This window comes from Podarcis muralis, chromosome 1, assembly GCF_964188315.1.
Source record: "Podarcis muralis chromosome 1, rPodMur119.hap1.1, whole genome shotgun sequence".
Lineage (NCBI taxonomy): Eukaryota > Metazoa > Chordata > Lepidosauria > Squamata > Lacertidae > Podarcis > Podarcis muralis.
Window position 1 is genome coordinate 27,532,386 of NC_135655.1, and position 23,813 is coordinate 27,556,198.

The 23,813-nt window shown below is 43.9% G+C and overlaps 1 protein-coding gene across 1 annotated transcript in view; it reads right to left on the reverse strand.

Annotated features, from left to right (window-relative positions):
- Positions 1 to 4,572: 4,572 nt before the first annotated feature.
- Positions 4,573 to 23,813, reverse strand: part of TSHR (thyroid stimulating hormone receptor) — a 51,098-nt gene continuing 31,857 nt past the window's right edge. Inside the window, exons 9-11 of the mRNA XM_028718273.2 lie at positions 21,637 to 21,714; positions 7,340 to 7,528; positions 4,573 to 6,157 (exon numbers count right to left, since the gene is read on the reverse strand). Coding sequence (XP_028574106.2) covers positions 4,762 to 6,157; positions 7,340 to 7,528; positions 21,637 to 21,714 — 1,663 coding nt within the window. The 3' untranslated portion in view covers positions 4,573 to 4,761. The remainder of the gene's footprint in view (positions 6,158 to 7,339; positions 7,529 to 21,636; positions 21,715 to 23,813) is intronic.

Consider the following 23,813-nt stretch of genomic DNA (forward strand, 5'->3'; position numbering starts at 1 on the left):
TTGAGATTCTGTCCTGCCATGTGATGCCCAAAATCTTCCTGACACAGCATGTATGGAAAGCTGAGAGGTCATTCCAGACAGGTATAAGTAGCTCATGGCTCACTTCCATAAAACAGCATGCTCAACATGCAAGCCTGGTAGACCTTCATCTTGGTATTGGTTGTTAGCATCACATTCTCCCGTGCCTTTTTGGAAAGTGAGCCATTGCCATGACTGCCTTGCCAATACAGCATGTCCAGCTCAGCATCAGTGCAGATGTTGCTGGTTTTGGTGGAACCCAGGTAGACAAAATCATCAAGCGTGTGGTCACCAGCACTTATGCGTGGAGCACTGGCTGTTGATCTTTGTCAGGCTGATGGTCAAGCCCAACAGTTGATGAATTTCTGTAGAGCTTCCTCAGAGTGGGCTGTGAAGGTTGCATCATCCGCAAACAACATCTCTCGGATAAGGACCCGCCACACTTTTGCCTTGGCATGGAGATGAGCCAGATTGAACAGACTTGCTACTCCTTGATTGAAAGTACACAGTGTCTTCAGTGGAGCTAAGGAATATGGAGAAGGCATCAGGGACAAGAGGCATACATGTATAGGTAACAGCAGCACTCACTTCTGCTGCTATGTCCCTTTGCCATTAGAGCATCAAGATCCACAACTGGAGCTTCACTTCACTTCAGACTTGCAAATGTTAAATGTTATTAGGAAATCCAACTACTGATCTTCTTGTATTTACTTACTTGTGCAGTCTTCTGAGTGCTAGTAAGTCTCCAGCATTCTTTTTCTAGAATTTCAAGCTTGTCCATTTTTTGCACTGATTCTGGCCTTTTCCCTTCGGAATCTGGGTCTGCTGTTCTAGAACCAGTTTCTTTTCCAACTCTGCATTGACTGTCATTTTTCTCATGTAATCAAGTTGCTCCTCCAGCAAACAGTAGCAAGACTGTGCTGCCCCTAACTGCATGCTTACAATTTTCATTTCTTGCATCGTTTCCTAGTAAGTTACATCCTTCTCATTTGAGTCATGCTGAAAAGCCTTTTTATACTGGGCAGCTTCTCTGGACAGGCAGTTTAGGTCACCGTCAGCCTGTGACCTCTCTAATTCAAGATGGTGGAACTTTTATTGAAGAGTTTTCAGGGCTGCCACTAGAGCTTGGATTTTTGGGGTAGGACTGTCTTTTGTGCTGGCTGCTGCCTCCTTTGATCGGATGATAGCAGATGCAGAGTATATGTTCTCTGGAGGCTGAAGAAAACTTCCTATGAGAGCCAGTGTGGTGTAGTGGTTAAGAGTGGTAGACTCGTAATCTGGGGAACTGGGTTCGCGTCTCCACTCCTCCACATGCATCTGCTGGGTGACCTTGGGCCAGTCACACTTCTTTGAAGTCTCTCAGCCCCACTCACCTCACAGAGTGTTTGTTGTGGAGGAGGAAGGGAAAGGAGAATGTTAGCCGCTTTGAGACTCCTTCGGGTAGTGATAAAGCGGGATATCAAATCCAAACTCTTCTTCTTCTCTTCTATGTAGCTATGCTTACTTCCTAGAGCATCATTCGCTTGGACCATCACATGTACTGAGCAGTAGCATCCCAATATGTCCTCATGGTGACTCTATTTAGGTGCTAATTCTTGTACAACTTCATCAGTAATGTAAGGCAGGCCAGAAAGCCCTGACACCTCTTAATTGGTTGATTTTAACTCGATGGCATTCTTTAAATAAATTGACAGGCATATTCCATTCCATGTTTGGACTATTTCCATTATAAATCTTCGTATTTGATTTTGTTTTTAAATAAGTTTCAAACCTTACACCAGATTTTAAAATGTGCAAGTAGCCTTTCCTGTGCAGGTTCTACTTTGTATTTACAGGAAAATCTTTAGCCCTGTGACATGGATGATCAGAAGGAAGGGGTGAGGAAGCAGAAATGTGATCTAGGTCACACAGCAAGAGTGAAGGGATGGCTGTTTGTGTGAGTAGTTTGCTTCTGTTCTTGTAGCTCTCTGCAGCATAGTCATAAGCAGATGTTGGATGCAAAGGACTACACACACACATATACACATACACACCAATGTCCATGCCTTAGTGTGCAGCAAGGGCATAAGCACATGGATCATGTTTAATCTGTGTAGTGCATGCATTCCTGAGAGAGAGAGAGAGAGAGAGAGAGAGAGAGAGAGAGAGAGGTGATGAAGGTGGCTGTGGTGGGACCCTTCCTAAAGAAATCCACTCTTGAGCCTGGCAATATTTATGAGGATCACACTACCTGCAGTTTTCCATACCGTTCTCTAAGGTATTAATGCACATGGTTGTATCTCAGGTCCAGGGTTTTCTGAAAGAAACAGATTATATGGAGCCATCCCAGTCTGGTTTTAGACCTTGTTTTGGAATGAAATCCAACTTGGTAGCCACAGTGCAGGGGTGCGGATCCTTCAGTCTGCATTCCAAATCTGACCCATGATGCTGTCCACAGTCCCTGCCCCATGCTGGGCATCACATGTGACATCAAGTGTGGGGCAGGTAGAGACAAAACTGCATTGGCTGGGTGTCCGAGTTCTCTGTGGGGGAATCTATTGTGCAGCCGATCCCTGCAGAAAGCAGCTCTGCTAGCCTCTGCTTGCAAAGCCCCTTTACTTTGGCTCCCACACGCCTAAAAACCCAGCCAGCTATCGGGTGCTTGGGAAAGGGACTTTGACAGATGTGCAGGACAAACCATCTGTTAAGCCTTTGACATCGTAATGTTTCCAGGTGATTGGCAGGTGGGATGTGCCACCCACCTGTCAAAGTTGACCTACAGGGGTGGGGACAGATAAAGATCTGGGCTGCCAGGCCCAGAATTTCCCCACTGCTGTACTTGTGGATGAGCTGCACCAGGAGATGGACACAGAGAGTGCTATGTTGCTGTTTCTCCTGGATATCTCAGCCACTTTTGATATTGTCTATCACAGGATTCTTCTGGGCCATCTGTTTGGGATGGGCTTATGTGATGCTGCTCTCCTCAGTGGTTCTGTTCCTGCCTGGAAGGCTGAACCCAAAAGTTAATGCTGGGAGACTGCTGTTCTAAGCTGATGGGCTTTGGCCTGCGGGCAATGACAAGGTTCCATCTTGTCTCCTGTGTTTTTTAATATTTACATGAAACTACTGGGTAAGGACATCTGAAGACTCAGGCCTCTGAGTTGCCATCAGTATGCAGATGACATCCAGGTCATTCCCCATTTACCAGTTCCAGGGAAGCAGCAGAAGTGATAAACTGGGCAGTTCGTGAGTGTGTACAGAAGAAGGAGTTAAAAGGATGTAACTTAATCTAGACAAGATGGAGGCAACTATTTGTTGTGGACACTGGTGATCTAGGTGAAGTTGTTCATTCTGTCTTAGGTGGGGCTGGACTTCCCTTGAAGGAACAAGCTTTGGGGGTACTGCTTGATTCATTGATTTCCCTGGATGCTCAGGTGGAAGCAGTTGCTTGCAGTGCCTTTTGTCAGCTTCACCGGATATGCAATCTTATCTGGAGAAGGCGGATTTGGCTTCAGTCATCTATGCTACAGGTGCTTGATAGTTTAAGTGCCCTTTCTGCCAGAAGAGCCCAGGATTACAATGAACTCTATGTGGGGCTGCATTTGATGATGGTTCAGAAGCTTCAATTGGTCCCAGAATGTAGCAGCCAGATGTTTTGTTCTGGTGCTTGCAGGCCAGCGAATAGAACACCTGTCTTAGGGCAGCTCCGTTGGTTGTCTATGTCTCTCCAGGCTCAATTAGAAGCATTGGTTTTAGTCCTTGGAGACATAAATGGTTCAAGACCGGCTTAGTTTAAGGATCACCTGCTCCCCTATGGGCTTGTCTAGGAATGAAGATCAGCTTCAAGGGCCTTGGTGCTATTTTAGGAATATAGCTCAGGGCTGGAGCACATGCTTTGCTTGCACAAAGTCCCAGTTCAGTCCCTGGCATGGAACCCTGTCTTGCACTCTGGAGAGATGCTGCCAGTTAGTGATGACAATATTGGGCTAGATCAGGGGTCAGCAAACTTTTTCAGCAGGGGGCCGGTCCATTGTCCCTCAGACCTTGTGGGGGGCTGGACTATATTTTGAAGGGGGGAAAATGAACGAATTCCTATGCCCCACAACCCAGAGCTGCATTTTAAATAAAAGGACACATTCTACTCATGTAAAAACATGCTGCTTCCCAGACCGTCCACGAGCCGGATTTAGAAGGCAATTGGGTTCCAGCCCCCAGGCCTTAGTTTGCCTACCCATGGGTTAGATGGACCAATAATCTGATTCAGTACAAGGCAGCTTCCTATGTTCCTAGGAGCGAGCACAAGAGACAAGCCCTTCTCTGTGAGAGTGTGTCCACTCTGGAATGCCCTCCTAATCAAAATCCATTGGGTTCCCTTTCTGTGTGTTGTCTGCCAAGCATGAAAGGTATTAATTTAAAAGGGGTTTTAACCCCTAATTTTACTGTGACCCCTAATCTTATTGTCTCTCGTTTTGATGTGTAACATATTTTGCTCTTGCTGCTGCCAGGTTTGTATTTTGTGCATTAAGTGCTGCTTTTAACTTGTTACTGCTGTTAGAAATGGCACTTGCATTCATATTGATTGTAAGGTTTTTATGAAAATATTGCATGCCCCTCTGGGTACTTTAGGTAGAAGGATGGGATATAAATAAATTATTATTATTTTACAGCGGTCAAGCAGCTGCATAATTGGACAGTAAATGGTACCGACCGTAGCGCAGGGTTAAGAAATTTACTATTACTGATCTGACAATTAGGCGATCCAGATTAAGCAAGGGTTCCCCGAGACTGCAGCAGTATTGCAGGATGGTAGTCTTCAGGTGAGCCATGAGGAAGGTTTGTGAGATTCTGGCCCATCCCCCTGTTGCCCTTCTGGCTGCAAGAGCCGCTGCTGTTCTTGGGGGAGACGGTTTGACCCCTGTAGACTTGAGCCTGGTGCTCGCATAATCCAAACTTGCTGAGCAAGATGAAGACATCCCTTCGGAAAGCTTTGGTAAAGATAGCATACAGGAACGGGTTGGCACAAGAGTTCAGAGGATAGAACAGGACCAGCAGGATTTTCGAGTTGCTGACTGTTATTAGAGGTTTGTTCATAATGGCAGATAAAGCATAGAATGAGATTGGTGCCACACATAAGAAGTCAGTAAAAATCAGCACGGCCATCCTTTTGGCAATGATGGTGTCCTTGTCTCCTGATTTGTACTGGGGATTCCGCACAGTGATGTAGATCTTTATGTAGCAGGCACAAATGACGATGAAAGCAATGATGTTCAGCATCAAAACAATGATGACGTAGGCTTGACCCAAGGGCGTTTCGGTATCCATGGGAAGGCAGATACTGACTTTGCCGTAGCTGCTGACTCCAACCAGTGGTAAAAGGGCAAGAAGGAAACACACCAGCCAGCCACCCAACATGATAACAGAAGCATGCAAGAGGCGGATTTTCTTGTCCAAGCGCATCGCAAAGGTGATGGCATACCAGCGTTCCAGGGTGATTGCGGTCAAGGTGAAGACAGACAACTCACTGGCAAAGACAGTGAAGAAGCCCGCTGTGCTGCAGCCGGGCCCAGTCTGCCAGTCAATAGCATGGTTGTAGTATTCTGATCGAGTGTAAAGATCCACCGAAGCGATCAGGAGAAGGTATAATCCCATACAGAAATCAGCAAAGGCCAAGTTGCACATCAGGAATCGTGGGACGGTCAACTTGTAATGGCTGGTGAGGAGAATGAAGAGGACAAAAACATTGCCCACAATGGCTAGCAGGTTCACAAACCACACCACGACCCTCAGAAACTTGTAGCCCATGATGTCTTCGCAAGGGTTGAACTCGTCAGGTCCTGGCGTGCAGCTGATGTCGTCTGTGCCCGCACAGATAATGTAGTCATAATGGCTGTCAAATGTTGGCATGCTCTCCTCTTGAGGGTTCTTGAGCTCCTGGCCAAACCCAACCTCTTTGTTGTCGTGCTCTTCAAGAAAGACAAAGTAATGAGAATTCCCACGAACATCTCTACTGAATTTGGAGTTCTCGTCATACACGGCTTCGGTGAGGTCTGAATAATCTTCTGCGTAGTCTTGGTAAAAGGGGCCCCTGAAGGCAGTGGCAGATCTTCTCTTGCGGATGTTGTGAGTATTAGTATGGTTGCAGAACAGTGACTCCAGCAGTCTAAAAGGACAGAGGAAAAGAAGAATTACCACTAAGGTATTTAGTTCATGTTGAGCCCAGCAACTGAGGCGATGGGAAGCTATTCATTGTAATCTAGGCATAAGAAATATATTATTCAAGGGATTTTGGACCCAAACTATTACCTGAGACCTTCTCTAAATATGACACATACATAATTGAATAGAATTTCACATTAAACATGCTATTATGTATTATTTAATTGCCCTGCAATGGTGCTATTCTATTATTCATTTACGTTTATTAAAAGGAATTTCCACAGTGCCTTCCTACAATGAGAAGTCTACAAGGCTGTTTATATTAGACATTACAAATCAGTGGGTGGATGCATGGGTGGAAATCCTAATTCTAATAATTTTGAACTAGAGCCAGAATTCAGGATAAAACCCAGCAAAACAAAACAAAAGCAATAAAGGAATATTGATGGTTTTTCTGTGGTGGCTCTCCACTTGTGGAATCGTCTCTCCTCAGGGAGACTTACCTGGTGCCTTGATTACATATCTTTAGGCTCCAGGCAAAAATATTCCTCTTCTCCCAAGTCTTTAGCTAATTAAACAATCTGTGGCAGGCATATCCAAAGTCCGTTTCTGGGGCCTAATCCGGCCCACCGGTTGATTTAATCCAGCCCCCGTGGCAGTATATGTCCTGGGGTAAAATCCTAAAAAAAGCTCAACAACTCTTTGGTCGGCCCTCATGCATGTTCACTTCATCAAATCTGGCCCTCTTTGAAAAAAGTTTGGGCACCCCAATCTATGGCCTTTTAAACTGTTTGTGCAAGGGTTATTGTTTTTGTTTGTTATTATGTAACAATGTAATTTTTGTGTTTTTATATTGTAAACTGCCCTGTGATCTTTGGATGAAGGGCAGTATAGAAATTTAATTAATAATAGTATTAATAATTAAAAGCTAGGGTGAATAGAATGGATTTGGCCCGGCACCTAAATGATGATCAGCAGAGTGCAGAGTCCTTTGGAGAAGGAATTCCAGAGTTTGGGTGCCACCCCAGAAAAGGCCCTTTCTCTAGAAGTCACCTGGCTTATGAAAGTGGGGCACAGCTGAAAATGGACCTTGAAAAATTATCTCAGTTGCCGGGCATGTTCATGAGAAAGGAGACACCGTGGCCCCAGATTGTTTTAGAATTTAATTTAAATTGTTAAGACTTACCCCTTGGCTTTCTTCCAGTTCTTGAAAGCACAGCAGTGACTTTGGTATGACAGCTCAGCATTAGCAAGATAAGGAAAAGTCTGTATAGGGGGGAATTTCTTTAGGGCCCAGGTATTTTTAGCCATCAGTTCTTTAAGGTTTTCCAGTCCTCTTGCTGGAAGAGTGGTGATGCCTGTCTGGGAGACATCGCTGAGGATATGCATAGAGAAAAATGAGGGGTAATAGATTAGATCATATTTTCTTTAAGTGTTTCATAACTCATGGATGGCAGAAAAATCCACAGTAAAAATGAAACACAGAGGGCACCTGATCTATGTACCGGATCTTTGAGTGGGAATGCAACTCCATCCAAAACAAGCAATTGTTCTATTTTCCGGACGGGGTCCACCACCTACCCATAAAACCTCCATCTTCCCACCATTCAGACTCAGTTTATTGGCCCTCATCCAGTCCGCCACTGCATTCAGGCCCTCACCCAGGGCTTGCACAGCCTCTCCTGATTCAGATGTTATAGACAAATAAATTTATGTGCAACCGTTATAAGAAAAAACTGCTCCTTTTCCCTTATGGGGTATCCAAGAGCCCAAATCCTTAAGTGGGTTTCCTACTGCTAGGAGAAAGTAACAGAGGCCAACCAGGGTATACTGAGAAGCAAAGCGGCTGATTTTTATTAAACCGTTGCAACAGGGTCCCCACTCACCACATGCAGGTGGGAGAGGAACCCTGAACAATGGTACACATTATATAGACTTTTGAAATTACCCACCCTGCAGCCCAAGACCACCCCACTAAAACATCATACATACATCACAGGAGGTGGTCTACAGCAGAAAGCCTGTCTGCCAGGATACCTGATAATGGTCACTGATTGCATTACCTGGGCAGCCTGGCCATTCTTTTGTGATGGTTAATACTTTAGTTCCTGATTCCAGGTCACAGGCTCACCCTATTCATACACAAATAAGCCCTTAAAACAGGATTTGAGAGCAAAGAAGACAATGGGGAGGTTTTCCCATTTCCTCTCTCCTTGGAGAGAAATATCTGAGGTTTATTTGGGAGAGTCAAAATGGCTTCAGGATTGCTCTCCTGTACTATTTCAGACCATGGTTTGTATACTTATGTATGTGTTTACCTTGTACATTTATGAACATTTAATTTATATTTGAGACCTTAGAATTCTTATAACACCATCAACATATTGATGACAATGTGCTGCAAAACTCCTAATGACTGTCCCCAATGTTCACCTCTCTCTCTGGCTCCATCTACACTAGATATTTAAAGCAGCATCAAACAACTTTAGGCATGGCTTCCCCATAGACATCCTGGGAACTATGGCTTGTTAAGGGTGCTGAGAATTATCAGTAGGCTCCTTCTCTCCCTCGAGAGCTGCAATTCCCAGAGTTTCCAGGGAAGGGGGCTTGACTGTGAAACTACTCTGGAAAATATAAGGTAAAGGGACCCCTGACCATTAGGTCCAGTCGTGGCCGACTCTGGGGTTGCGGCGCTCATCTCGCTTTATTGGCAGAGGGAGCCGGCGTACAGCTTCCGGGTCATGTGGCCAGCATGACTAAGCTGCTTCTGGCAAACCAGAGCAACGCACAGAAATGCCATTTACCTTCCCGCCGGAGCGGTACCTATTTATCTACTTGCACTTTGATGTGTTTTCGAACTGCTAGGTTGGCAGGAGCAGGGACCAAGAAACAGGAGCTCACCCCGTCGCGGGGATTCGAACCACCGACCTTCTGATCGGCAAGTCCTAGGCTCTGTGGTTTAACCCACAGTCTCCCAGCAACTCTCAGCACTCTTAAAGAACTATGGTCTCCCAGATTCTTGGAGGGGAAGCCATGACTGGTTTAAGTTGGGATGATACTCTTTTAAATGTATTGTGCAGATTCATTCATTCAAACTGTCAGTAGCTGCTTCTCACATTGGTCAAGCATTTGCCTCAGGACCCCAGTCTGAAAGAGAATTTCCCACTCTGTTGCTGACCGCAAAGTGGTCATTCTTGAACAAAGGACCTTCAAGGGGAGACTCTAAGCTAAAGCTAAGAATTGCAGCATCGTTAAGTTCAACTCCTGTACTTGGGACTTGTGTCAACAGAAAGGGTTTTATTTTAACTCATTGCAGGTGCTGGTTAGCTTATGAAGGCCAAATTCACACTGCTTTGTGAATTTAATGTAATTATCACAGTCTGTATCCTTGCTGCTACCCAATATAATTTCCCCTCTGATGTCTGCCTGAGTCTTGAAATCTAAGCATTCTTGAGGAGGGGTCATGGCTCAGGGAAGTGCATCTGCTTTGCATGCAGAAAGTCCCAGGTTCAAATCCCGGCCATCTCCAAGTAGGGCTGGGAGAGAATTCTGGTCTGAAATCCTGGAAAGCTGCTGCCAGTTAGTGTAGACAATACTAAGCTAAAAGGGCTTAGTATAAGTAAGGGGACGTGGGTGGCACTGCTTGCTGATCAGAAGGTTGGTAGTTTGAATCCCTGCAATGGGGTGAACTCCCATTGCTCTGTCCCAGCTCCTGTCAACCTAGCAGTTCAAAAGCACACCAGTGCAAGTAGATAAATAGGTACCACTGGAGTGGGAAGGTAAACGGCGTTTCCGTGCACTCTGGCTTCCGTCACTGTGTCCCGTTGCGCCAGAAGCGGTTTAGTCATGCTGGTCGCATGATCCAAAAAGCTGTCTGTGTACAAATGCCGGCTCCCTCAGCCTGAAAGCGAGATGAGCGCCGCAACCCCAGAGTCCCCTTTGACTGGACTTAACTGTCCAGGGGTCCTTTACCTTTACCTTAGTATAAGTAAGCATTATATGTTCTCCTAGCAACAAAAACGACCATTGGATCTCTTACCTCAGTGTGCTAATTAGAAAAATGCTACTTGGGTGTGGGTGAGGGGGGATAGAGAAGAAATATTTGTCAAAGTTTTCACTGAAAGTTTTTTTTTTGAAACCTGGACTCTATAATAATAATAATAATAATAATAATAATAATAATAATAATAATAATAATAATTTTATTTATATTCTGCCCTCCCCAGCCGAAGCTGGGCTCAGAGCGGCTAACAACAATAAAAGTAATACAGTTGACATAAAAAGCAAATTTACCGTCAGTAATTTATTAACTCATCCCCTCTTTTCTCTTTCTGCAGCATTGTACATGAAGCACTTTCAACGCTTTGCTCAGTAGAATTCCAGTTTTATAGAATCATAGAACTGCAGAGTTGGACGGTATCCCAAGTGTCCTCTAGTCCAGTGTTCCCCAATCTTGGGCCTCCAGCTGTTTTTGGACTACAATTCCCATCATCCTTGACCACTGGTCTTGCTAGCGAGGGATGATGGGAGTTGTAGTCCAAAAACAGCTGGAGGCCCAAGGTTGGGGAACACTGATCTAGTCCAATCCCCTGCAATGCAGGACTCTCAACTAAAGCATCCATGACAGATGGCCACCCAACTTCTGCTTAAAAACGTCCAATGAAGGAAGTCCATTCCGCTGACAAACAGCTCTTACTTTCAGAAAGTCATTCCGGATATTTAGTCGGAATCTCCTTCCTTGTAACTTGAAGCCATTTATTTGGGGAAATCCCTCTGGGACAGAAGGAAGTGAGCTTGCGCCATCTTCCACATAAGAACCCTTTAGATATTTGAAGAGGGCTATCATATCTATTCTCAGACTCCTCTTTCCCAGATTAAACATACCCAACTCCTTCAACCGCCCCTCATCAGGCCTAGTTTGTTGGCTTTAATGAACCAGTTTATTTCATTTGTTTTTGAAATACCCATAAAGACACACACAATTTGCATGGGGAAAGATACACAGTTAAAAATCAATAGCTCACCAATAGACTTAAAAGGTAGTCCAAATGTATACCGCATTCAGTGCTCACTGAAAAAAGAAGGTTCTGTGTCCCTTTTGTGACCTGGTTACGGGGGTGGGGATCTAACCTTTGGGGTGGTCTGAGGAACATTATACAAAAATAAAATTTCCTTCAAAGTGCTTCTTGATTTAATGCTGAAAGGTTTTCTTGCCAATGAACTAAAGTATGTCTTGAAAAAACATGTCTTGAAAAATTGTGCATTAAAGTACCATAACCAACTTGGTGTAAAATCACTTACAAAGATGGAGAGCATCTAAGGGTGGGGGAATACAGAGGCCAAGCCATTAGCCACCACAAGAGATGTACGCAACTCCCAATAATGCAATGACCACAAATGCAGTTCAAGAATGGTGCTTGTCATTCCAATTTGCCAGCACTTCACACAAGTGTCCATAGAAGAAATTGGACTCAACTTCTCCACAGGTTACTTAGACAAAAAGGTCACATCTCTGAGTAAGTTAGCAGTCTAGCACCACTTATTTGCGATGTTGCTGTGAGATGTTTCTAAAAGCTCCACTATACAGAACCTACATTCTTGTCTTGGATCTCTGATCATTCACAGAATGGGTAATACCATAGGGCACGACCCAATTTACCTCCAGTCCTTTCATATTCTTCACAATGATATTGCGCCAGTCCTGGATTTAGGGCAGTGCAGGCGGTTCTCCTGCACAGCGCGGTGAGTCAAAGGGGCACAAAACTGAGAAGATCCATTTGGGGGCACCAAATTTTGGCCTTGCACAGGGGTGCCATATTACGAAAGATTTCCAAAGTCCGCCCCTGATTTCACTTGGGTGAAGAATGATGAAAACATATGGCTCTCAAGCTTTTCCTTCATCTATGATTAGTGCTTGCTAAACCAGGGCTTTTGTAGCCCTCTGGATACCCAGGTTAATTAGTGATTTAGGATCAAAAATATGCTAGCCACAGCACAAAGCAGAGGTAATATTTATTCCCTGCACAGAGGAAGTCACACCTGAAGGACTGATAATGTCTATGGCATCCGTACGAAAGTTAAGAAGAACCTACTAGTTCAGGCCAATAGCTCATTTGGTCCAGCACCACGTTCCCAACCAGATACCTACGGGAAGCTCGAATGTAGGACCTGAGCACAACAGCACTCTCCTCACCTGAGATTTCCAGCAACTGGTATGCAGAGGCATACTGCCTCTGGCAAAGGTAAAGGACACCTGGACGGTTAAGTCCAGTCAAAGGCGAGAATGGGGTGCGGTGCTCATCTCACTTCGGGCCGAGCGAGCTAAGAGGAAGGCACATTTGGCAAACCCTCACCATGATCAAATCCCTCCTGGAAACCTATGTCCCCACGGTGGAAGAATGTGTGGATCCAGAATTGGCCTCCACAGTCACGTACGGACTCACTGCTAAGACCGTGTTCATGGAAGACAATCTTACTCAGCTACGATTGATCGCCAAAGAAGAAATGAAAGAAGACAGCCTCTGACAGGGGAATGTGTAACTCTGATCTCGTTCCACCTTCACTACTTACCCATTTGTCTCCTGTTTCAGTTGCAAGTGAAAGTTTGGACCTTAAAAGCCCTAAATGATATTGGATAAAGAACCACCTGCTCCCATATCAGCCTGCCTTGGCCTTAAGATGTGCCTTAGAAGCCTTGCGCTCTGGGAGGGAAACTACAGCTCCAAGAATTCTTGTGGGGAGCCATGGACTGTCTGAAGTGGTATCACAGTGCTTTAACTGAATGTGGCCTCTGTCAGGTATATGATGAGGTTCTTTCTCATGCCATCTCCATCACTTTTGGGGACTTGCCAGTGTGGGAAGCAACTGTGTAACTCACCTGAATGGCACAGTTCCTCTCTGCAGGCGTTACTTATATTGGTGTGTGAGCCAGCTATGGAGTAAATGCTCCATGTTATTACGGCAACATACTAAAAGCTACTAGATAATATGACATTAATATCCTGCTAAATCCAGTGTGGAGTGCCTGTCGGAAGCTCTGTAACAGAACTCTACTTAACTAATACCACTGCAAGATTCTTCAGGGTTCAGAAGGACCCAAAGTTCTCAAGTCACTTTTCTCAAGGTGCTTTCATACAAGAACCAGTAAAAGAATAACCCTGCTAGGATTAATCAGATGAGCAAACCAGGTGATGTAATATTAAAAAGGATGCTTTCTCAAGTATCTTTTACAAAGGCTGCAAGGCTGGCTCCAGGGACGCCAGGTGTCAAGCAGAATTCAATATGGGACTTCAGAAATTCCTTTTCAATTCCATGATTTCATGGTGGTGGAATGTGAGCGGGTACAGCTTCTAGTGTTTTAGCTTTCATTATATATACCTCCTGGAAAATAGAAGGGGAAGAAATGGAGGCAGTGAGAGATTTTACTTTCTTGGGCTCTATGATCACTGCAGATGGTGACAGCAGCCACGAAATTAAAAGACGCCTGCTTCTTGGGAGAAGGGCAATGACAGGCCTAGACAGCATCTTGAGAAGTAGAGACGTCACCTTGCCAACAAAGGTCCGTATAGTTAAAGCCATGGTTTTCCCAGTAGTGATGTATGGAAGTGAGAGCTGGACCATCAAGAAGGCTGATCGCCGAAGAATTGATGCTTTTGAATTATGGTGCTGGAGGAGACTCTTGAGAGTCCCATGGACTGCAAGAAGATCAAATGCATCCATTCTTAAGGAAATCAGCCCTGAGTGCTCACTGGAAGGACAGATCCTGAAGCTGAGGCTCCAGTACTTTGGCCACCTCATGAGAAGAGAAGACTCCCTGGAGAAGACACTGATGCTGGGAAAGATGGAGGGCACAAGGAGAAGGGGGCGACAGAGGACGAGATGGTTGGATAGTGTTTTCGAGGTTACCAGCATGAGTTTGCCCAAACTGCGGGAGGTAGTGGAGGACAGAGGTGCCTGGCGTGCTCTGGTCCATGGGGTCACGAAGAGTTGGACACGACTAAACGACTAAACAACAACAACAACATATATAGCCCCGCCCCCCCCCGCATGCAGGCATTTCTTTTGGAAACATTGGGTCAGCAGCGGACCTACATTTTGGGGGCCTTGAAGTTTGAACGGTCATGGGGGTCCCTTCGCAGCCCACAATGAGAGCTGGGTAGCCACTGTTATCTTCTTCAGTGGGGTTGTTCCATGACAGATCAGCATATCTTTACAACATCTGTGCTACTGACTGACAAATTTTGGGGTTGTTGAAATGTATACAACAAATAATTAATCAATTGGAGGTATGCCACTCAAATTGGGTCTACGAGACTCAAATTTTTCAAGCAATGTGTGAACTAAATTTGCTTCTGGGGCTCCTCCTGGATTGGGGGCCATGAAACTTAAACTTCATTAATTTCATAGTAGATCTGCCCATTCCTGCCAACCTAGCAGTTCGAAAGCACGTCAAAGTGCAAGTAGATAAATAGGTACCACTCCGGTGGGAAGGTAAACGGTGTTTCCGTGTGCTGCTCTGGTTTGCCAGAAGCGGCTTAGTCATGCTGGCCACGTGACCCGGAAGCTGTACGCCAGCTCCCTCAGCCAATAAAGTGAGATGAGCGCCGCAACCCCAGAGTCGGTCATGACTGGATCTAATGGTCAGGGGTCCCTTTACCTTTAGATCTGCCCCTGCATATGCACTCCTTGCCCACCTGCGTTGGGGCACTTGGTTGTGCCCCCTCAAAGTTTCATTTGGTTAATATCTGTTTGATATAGTAAGTTCTGGCAGTCATAATGCTCTAGAAGGTAGCAGCATTTGAATTATGTGAACCACGATTACTGATGGGTGATTTAATTAGAGCTCTTACTGGTAAACAAAAATATAATCTCTCTCTCTCTCTTATCTGTATAGATTTAGAGTACATTGACAGTGAAATCCTATACATGTTTACTCAGAAGTAAGCCCCAGTGAGTTCAATGGGACTTATTCACAAGTAAGTGTGTAAAGGATCACAGCCCAAAAAGACAATCTTCATGGGGGGAAACCAAGAAACCCCAAGCAGGATTTCTGGATGTGAAGAAAGTAAAAGTAAATAAAACTGATTGTAAGTTTAAAAAGAACAATGACATGTGACTATATAATTAAGGAGAAACAAACATCAAACTCAAACTCAAATTTATAAAGACTTAGGTTTAATAAAACAGATTAGAATTCAATTCCCCCTTTTTTGCCGCAGAGTTTTCATCTGGTTTACATTATTTTTATTTTTCTGCACAACCTTGGCTGTAACAATTTTCACAAATTCTGAAGTTCAGCCAGTATAAAAACAATGTGCCTTATTAAATAATCTCTGAACTCTTCTACTGTGTTATTGAATCTACTTATTTAAGCAACTGATGCCCTACATAACTTGGTGATGTAATTTTTATAATTTTGTTTTTGTCCTTTCACTATTCCCTAACATACTACGCTCAATTTTGCTACATACAGCGTCTGACTTGGATTCAAATATGCCCTCCTGTTTATGGAAGGAAGTCGATCCCATAAAAGATCATGAGGGAGGTGACAGAGAGTTGGGAGCAATGGTTCTGACCTTTCTCCAGTGGGGTAGAACTCCATCCATGGGGGGTTACACTATATTTAAAGGTAAACATTTTCTTAGGGCAATCTTAGAAGACACAAGCAGTGAAATATATAAAAACTACAATCCACTACAACATAGCATAAATGTAACACTCCAAATAAAATATCAGTAATATACTGTTGCTGACATTTTGATGCACATGCAGTAAGTAAAACACACGTCTGCGCTCTTTTGCATGTCCTAGTTTGCCTGTTTATTTTTTTATTTTGCATCCTATCAAACTCCATCCAGTGGTGTGGATGGAAAAATGGAAATGTGTGTTAATATTGCCAAAAGCACACACAGAAAAATTGGATCTGAGCGTTTGTGATATAAGATCCCCATTGGAAGCAGCCAATGCAGTTTCTTCACTTATTCCATTTGTGTGTGTGTGTGTGTGTGTGTGTTTTTTAGATTGTGAGCTCAGACTTTGGGCAGGGCATGCTCATTTTAACTTTGTATTACTTTTGTATAGCATCTAGTGTATTTCAGGAACTTTTATCAAATAACAATAAATTAACAGACCTTACAACGATGCAGTGCTTACATTGTGTTTGAGAAAGAGGGAATGCCTCTTTGAAGATGCATGAAGGTTTTGTAAAAATCCATGTATAGGGTAAATACTGCGGGAGGAATTCATGCTAAGGTGATCATTCCAGGGCTTCTGCTACAACAACAATTGTACCATGCCCATCTGACTGGGTTGCCCCAGCCACTCTGAGCAGCTGCAGGGACTCATTAGTTGTGGGGAAATATACATACATACATAAAAAAAAAAATCCAGAAAGGGGGAAAAATGAGGACAGAAATTGCATTCCTCCCACCTTGCTACGCTGTTTCCTGATGCCAGGCAGGACTTTGGATAGACCAGGGGTCAGCATACTTTTTCAGCAGGGGGCCAGTCCACTGTCCCTCAGACCTTGTGGGGGGCCAGACTATATTTTGAAAAAAAATATGAACGAATTCCTATGCCCCACAAATAACTCAGAGATGCATTTTAATTAAAAACACACATTCTACTCATGTAAAAACACCAGGCAGGCCCCACAAATAACCCAGAGATGCATTTTAAATAATAGGACACATTCTACTCCTGTAAAAACACACTGATTCCTGGAACGTCCGCGGGCTGGATTTAGAAGGCGATTGGGCCAGATCTGGCCCCTGGGCCTTAGTTTGCCTACCCATGGGATAGACTATATTTTTCTGTGTATAAGACAATGGCAATTTTTGCTAATTTTTTAAAGTCAAAAATTGAGGGTCGACTTAAACACAGATAGTGAATGCACAGGGGTTCAGGTCCGAGTCTGTGCTCTGGCAGCCTAGGCGTGGGCTTGGGCTCTTGAAATATGGCAACCCTAACACCCTAACCCTAACAAAGTTCAACAACTTTAGCCAACTTCCATCAAAAAAGCTCGTGCGACCTCCTCCCCATCTCCAAAAAAGCTCAAAGTTGTTCTGTTTGATGTTTAAAATATTGATTTCTTAATGTTGGCTTCAAAAAACTAGGGGTCCTCTTATACATGGGGGCATCTTATACATGGAAAAACACGATAAGTACATAAAAGAGCCTGCTAGATGAGGCCTAAAACCCACCTAGTCCAGCATCCTAGACTCGCAATGACCAGTCAGATGCCCATGAGATGCCCCAAAGAAGGACTTAAGCTTATCTCAGACCCTCCAATGTCAGAGGTCCCCCAACCTTCTGGTAGGAACGCTTTGTGATTGCTGCAGCCCCCTAACACTTATATGAAGGAAACATAATAAAGTATAATAACCATGACCACGAACGGCTGTTTGCTTTCGTTCTCAATGCCAAGCATGGGGGAAAAAAGGATTTCAAATGGACTGTACATTTAAAGTTTTGCCAGCTTTCATATTTTGAAGTTTGGTACTCTGTGTTTTCCTTGCAAGAGCCAATCTAGTTGGTGCTGAAGCAACTTAGTAACACAAAGCAGATTGCCAAGAAACCATTTTGGTATGAATATATTTTCATAAATGCCTATCTATGATCTCAATGTATTGGATGCTAGAAACGAATTCATTGCAGCATTCCCTATTTCGGCCAACAACACCTGAAAATAATTACATGTTGCTGCTTTGGAAAAGAGCTTTGAAAGATGCTTTAGGAACACCAGCCACCTGCAAAACAATCACCAGCACCCGCACTACACTGACCTTTTTTCTTTTCTTTTTAAAAAAAGCCATAAAATAGATAATGAACACATAACTGAAAATTAACCACTAAGCAGCACGTATTTAATCAATGCCAACGAAGAAGATAACATCCCAACATGTTAAGATGCATTATACTTTCACACCCTGTTACCTAAAGTTGTTTTCCAGATCAGGGATTGGTTCTGGAAAGTGCTGCATGGCAAACACATCTTGTATTGAGTGCTGCTCCCTCAGACAGGTTCAGTAGGTCAGTTTATGAATGACACTGAAGAGCAGTACAGACTTTATCTTATGTCTCCCAGTGGAGGCTGGTTCATTTGGGCAAATGGGGCATGGCCCCACCAACCTCAGTCTGTTGGTCTCCCTGCCTTCCACCCTACCACCACTGATCACTTCTTATGTTAAGCCAGATGGGGTGTCCTTGTGCAACCATCCTCAGGACCAAAATGAGGGAAAGTGTATTCCCACTGAAAGTCGGGACCTCGGATCCTTGCTGAAAATAGCAGGGGGTCAGAATAACTCACTCTGCGCCTTCTTCCCCAAATCCCTAAAACTGGCCCAGACATATCCTTAGCAGAAGAGGGAAGTGCATAGACACAAGGCCTGGGAACACAGAGGAGAGGCCATTGGAATCGACTGAGTGGAAAGTGTCTACAGCTAACTTTCTGCTTGGTGAACCCAACAAGATGCCTGGTGGCTGACTCAGGGTCCTCTCACCGTCCAGTTTCCTGGGGAAAAATTATTTTGGCAGCAAAAGAGACCTGTTCCTTTGCCACCATAGCAAGGGAGAGCGCAAATGGCAGTGAGATCAAAATTCTACCCTCTCTCCTCCCCATTTGGATTTGGGTCCAAAAGGCCAAGCCAAAGTATGGAAGCATGGAGAACAAGTGGTAAACAAACACAATTTGTGACACGGCACAACATCATTGCTTATCACAGAGCCTGTCGACTAAGGCCTTAGATTGTGTTTTCCCAGCTTTGTGGAACATAGAATCATAGAATCATAGAGTTGGAAGAGACCACAAGGGCCATCGAGTCCAACCCCCTGCCAAGCAGGAAACACCATCAGAGCACTCCTGACATATGGTTGTCAAGCCTCTGCTTAAAGACCTCCAAAGACGGAGACTCCACCACACTCCTTGGCAGCAAATTCCACTGTTGAACAGCTCTTACTGTCAGGAAGTTCTTCCTAATGTTTAGGTGGAATCTTCTTTCTTGTAGTTTGGATCCATTGCTCCGTGTCCGCTTCTCTGGAGCAGCAGAAAACAACCTTTCTCCCTCCTCTATATGACATCCTTTTATATATTTGAACATGGCTATCATATCACCCCTTAACCTCCTCTTCTCCAGGCTAAACATGCCCAGCTCCCTTAGCCGTTCCTCATAAGGCATCGTTTCCAGGCCTTTGACCATTTTGGTTGCCCTCCTCTGGACACGTTCCAGTTTGTCAGTGTCCTTCTTGAACTGTGGTGCCCAGAACTGGACAACATGAGCTGACCTGAGACAGATTTAGGTCTGATCTTAAACCAGGAGGTTTGAATACAGCAAAATATACAGTAAAATGATTTTAACACAGCAAGATATACAGCAAAGATAGAGTAAGACTGTTTATAATAAATGCCTTTAATCCTATTAAATATGTCACGATCTGATTAGCAGAAAGGGTCCGTGGGTCAGAATAGGTCTGTGATACTCATTATACCTTGTTTTTCCATATTTCTCACAGCCAACCTCAGGATGAAAGCGAAGCCTCCTCAGGGAAGGGAAGGCTCAGAAGTTGGCAAATCGCTAACTCCAAACTCTCTCCGTTTATTTTTAACATTGGATGAAATGTTTCCCTTGTGCCCAAAGAGTTAATATTTCGGTTGAATTTGGAGCAGTGCATGCTGCAAAAGGTGATCAAATCATGAACCTCATTTTGTTTTTGCTCAACTTGTCCAGAACTTGAGCTCTTTTGTTTGGAACTTAGGCAGCTGTGCTGGCTGACACAGTTGGTAGATTATGCCGATTGGGCCTCTGAATCCTAGCCAAGATCTCATTATGCGAAAAGCAGCAAGTGCGTAATCATTCCTCTGAGGCTGGAAGAGAACTGTTGACTAGGTCCCTTCTGCTGCGTTTCTTGCTTATTTCTGAGGATGGAGCGTGGTGACCGAAAAACACAGCAACGTAATCAATGGCACTTGCCTCAGCTACAGAAAGAAGGGTGGCATAAGGCCCACAGGTCACTAGCAGAGCAACTGTTTTGAATGCAGGAGATCCTAGGTTAAATTCCCAGCACCTCCTGGTAGGACTGGGAATGTCCCCTGTTTGAAATCCTGGACAGCCACTGACAGCCAGACAATACTCACCTTGGTGGGATACCAGTCTGACTTGGTAAAAGGCAACTTCCTGTGTTCCCATGAACTTGCATTAACACACAGCCTCTGGGACAACTGTTTGGAAGGCAGGTCTCGAAGTGTGCAAGTCTGCCCTTATCAAGGCAAACACTGGTTTCACATCTTCTATAACAGGGGTGTGCTTTTTGGACTCCCATCAACCCTATTCAGGTTGGCCAATGGTTAGGGATGATTGGGACCCACTGCTTATTTGTGTGTGAACACTGGGAATACATGTAAGGGGTCAAGCCCCTCTTTTTGGGGGGCAGGATATAAAACACTACAGGTAGGGCTTACCTGATTACAACGCTATCTGACCAAAAGCTTGGTGAAAAGAAAAGTCTTAACGGAGCATCAAAAAGCCAACAGAGGGATGCGTTGTGGAAAGGTGGATGATTGGGTAGCCCTGTTCTTGTTTTTATTATGTGCTTTTTATATTGTGCTTTTATGTTGTGAACAGCCGAGATCTATGGGTATAGGGCGGTATATGCATAATAATAATAATAATAATAATAATAATAATAATAATAATAACCAGGCTTCTTGAGGCAAGCAGTTATACAAAGCAGGGTCAAAACCAAAAAGGCTATATTCTGTACCATATTCCAGCTAAACCAACTTTCAGTGTCAGTAGGGCACAAAGTACAGCCTCAGATTAGAACAGGCAGGCTGGCTCATGAGTTTGGCACTATCATCACTAGCGAAATGTCAGGGACTGTTGGGAAGCTGACGAGTGCGCACCAGGGGAAGGAGGGATGAAGTCTGACATGGGAGACGAGACCAGTGATTTGTGTGAAACTGTACCAGCCAGGAGGCAAGAATTGTAGGCAGGGGAAGCGTCAAAGATGGAGGGTGGAGCACAGGATGAGTTGGAATAAGAGGAAAAGAGGCAAGTCAGGCAAGTGAAGGGCCAGGTGCTTCCCCACCTTCTCCTGCACTACTGTCTCCCAGAACCAGGAGGGGATTGAAAAGAGATGAGCAGAGGAAACTCCTATGCCGGCGTAGCCTCTGCTTGCATGGGTGAAGCTCGTTGGAGGAAGTACATAAACTGCTGGAGCAGAAGCGGTCCCCTGGTGCAGCAACTGCTCCATTGAGTGCAGACCAGGGAATAGATTGTTGCGCAAGAGTATCCAGAGCTGTAGAAGCGATTGTTGAGTGTTATCTTTGACAATCAAGAGTTAACTATTTGCTGTGCTTATTCCTTTGGCTGTGAAGTGCCCTTGGCATGAAAGACACATTATGTGAAACAACCATCAGAGGATGCTTAGAGTACCATTAAATAACAATGCTATAATTTCAAGGTATCTCTCCTCGCTCTTACTCACAGTAGGCTTGGACCGCTCTGCACACCCAAAAAAGCATCTTCATGAATAACTCTCAGATATTTGTTCTTATTCAGATACCTGCAAGGGGAAAGATAGCACCAATAATTAGCTGATAGCTTATATTTTAACAGTTAATTGTATGGGAATAGTAAAAAGTAAAAAAGTCAGACTGGGAAGCTAGGTCAGCTTTTGCTGAATATCAGGCCCACTTTCTTCATCAAAGGGCTCCTACCAGAACATCCACTGAAGCCTACGGACAGGATTTCCCTAAGGAGCGTGTCAGGATAACTCCCAGAACAGTGGTCAGAAGGAGGGGAGGGGAGATCGTTCCATACAGCAAGCTAAAATTCTGATACAGACAGAATGTTCATTTCCCTTCCTCCCAAAGCAGCCCAGGGTGGGAAACAAGTGTTAAAACAATAAAAACCTTATTTAAAAAATTCCAGAAAATATTCAGACTAGAAAAATCATATTAAAAGAGCAATGTCTTCAATAGGCATTGATTCTAATATTCAAGGAACCAGTGACCTGAGCTATCTCAAGAAACAGCAACCCAGGGGAGCAAGCAAAGCATCCAGATGCCCCAGTCCTCCCAGTGCTGCAGAAATAAAATGAATGTATAATCTCCAGCAATATTGAATGTATAATCTGTCAATCAAGGTGAGAAACTTGTGGCTCTCTTTTTGATATGTAGAAATGGCATGGCAATGGACACCAGTGAACAGGATTATGAGATCCCTGATCAACCATAAAAATTAGTTCCACTTGTATTGAGCGCTTAGGAAAACTGCATATAATATAATAACGTGCATCATAATGTGTATACAATGTGCAAGAAATGTTCGCATTTTTAGTAGAACGGCAGGGGTGCTTCTTATTGTGATTAAGGAAAGAGATGAGAATTGGGGGGGGGGGAGTCAATGTAGATAAGGGCAACAATATGTTAAGAAAATCTGGACTCTATCTGGAAGCACCCAAAGTTCTTCATATATAAAGTTGCAGTGGCATTGCTTTTTTCTGTGGCTTTATGGATTTTAAAATTTCCAACAATACAAAAACTGGAGTGTGCCTGAAGTTAGTAAGCACCTTAGAAAGATTAAACGTGGTGCTGATTTTTTTAAAACACACACACACACACACACGCAAACGAACAAACAGCCCTTGCAAATTAAAAACATTAAACAAAAAACATTAGACAACTGACATATGGATGGGAAGTTTGGTGTGCTAGAATGAAGTATGGGAAGACTCTTCTGCCTTGAATACTAAAAATCAATGGTAGATGAATAATTGTTGTTGTTGTTTTTACCAGTCTTTTCTCTGATATTTAGGACTTCGTTGGAAAATTGAAACCTAGCTATCTGGTTCTACCAAGAAGGCAACACAGACTTTCAAACCAACGACATGTTCATAACAATGCCTTAGCAAGGAGGGGCTGCAATGACAGCTGCCAACTTCAACATCTAAGAGCCAGAATGTAGGATTTCCTGATGTTAATGGATTTCAGTTGCTTAAACCTTTTCTTTTAATAGTATCCAAAAGGATTTTTCTTGCTAACTCATTTTATTGTTATGTTTTTGTTGGTACAACATCTAGAGAACTTATTTTAATAAATGTTAAAGGTGATTAATAAAGAAAGTAAGACAAAACATGCTAAAAGGCATACAGACGTTTAAGGGACTGTCTAGTTTGGCCCTTGTCTGTGCTCCCTGTGGGGGGAGTTCGCCTTTCTATTTACAGCAGGGAGGGACATTTATGGGTAGAGATTTGGAAGATGGTCTGCGCAGATGGTCTTATGTCTGTGCAAGCAAGCATATGTTCATGTGCGCACAAGCTTGGCCTCTTTTGTCTAGTTACCTATAGCACAAGCATCACATAAGGAGGTACAAAAATAAATCGGGGGGTGGGAAAGATCTGAATGGTAGACAGAATATCCTGTCTATCTGCCTTTCTAAATCTTACACATATTCTGAAAAGGTTCTGACCTTTTTTCGTTTCTTTGATCCGGGGAATTTATTAATGTTATTATTCTACGGGGATTGACTGGCTTAAAAAAGCCTTCTATGATAAAAGCCTTTTTCTATGAGGGTTAGAAGTTCAAACTGAATTGGTTTTGGAGAAGCATTGTTACTTAGGAGCTGCCCACATCTTTCACAATGGTTTTGTTGGCAGACCAC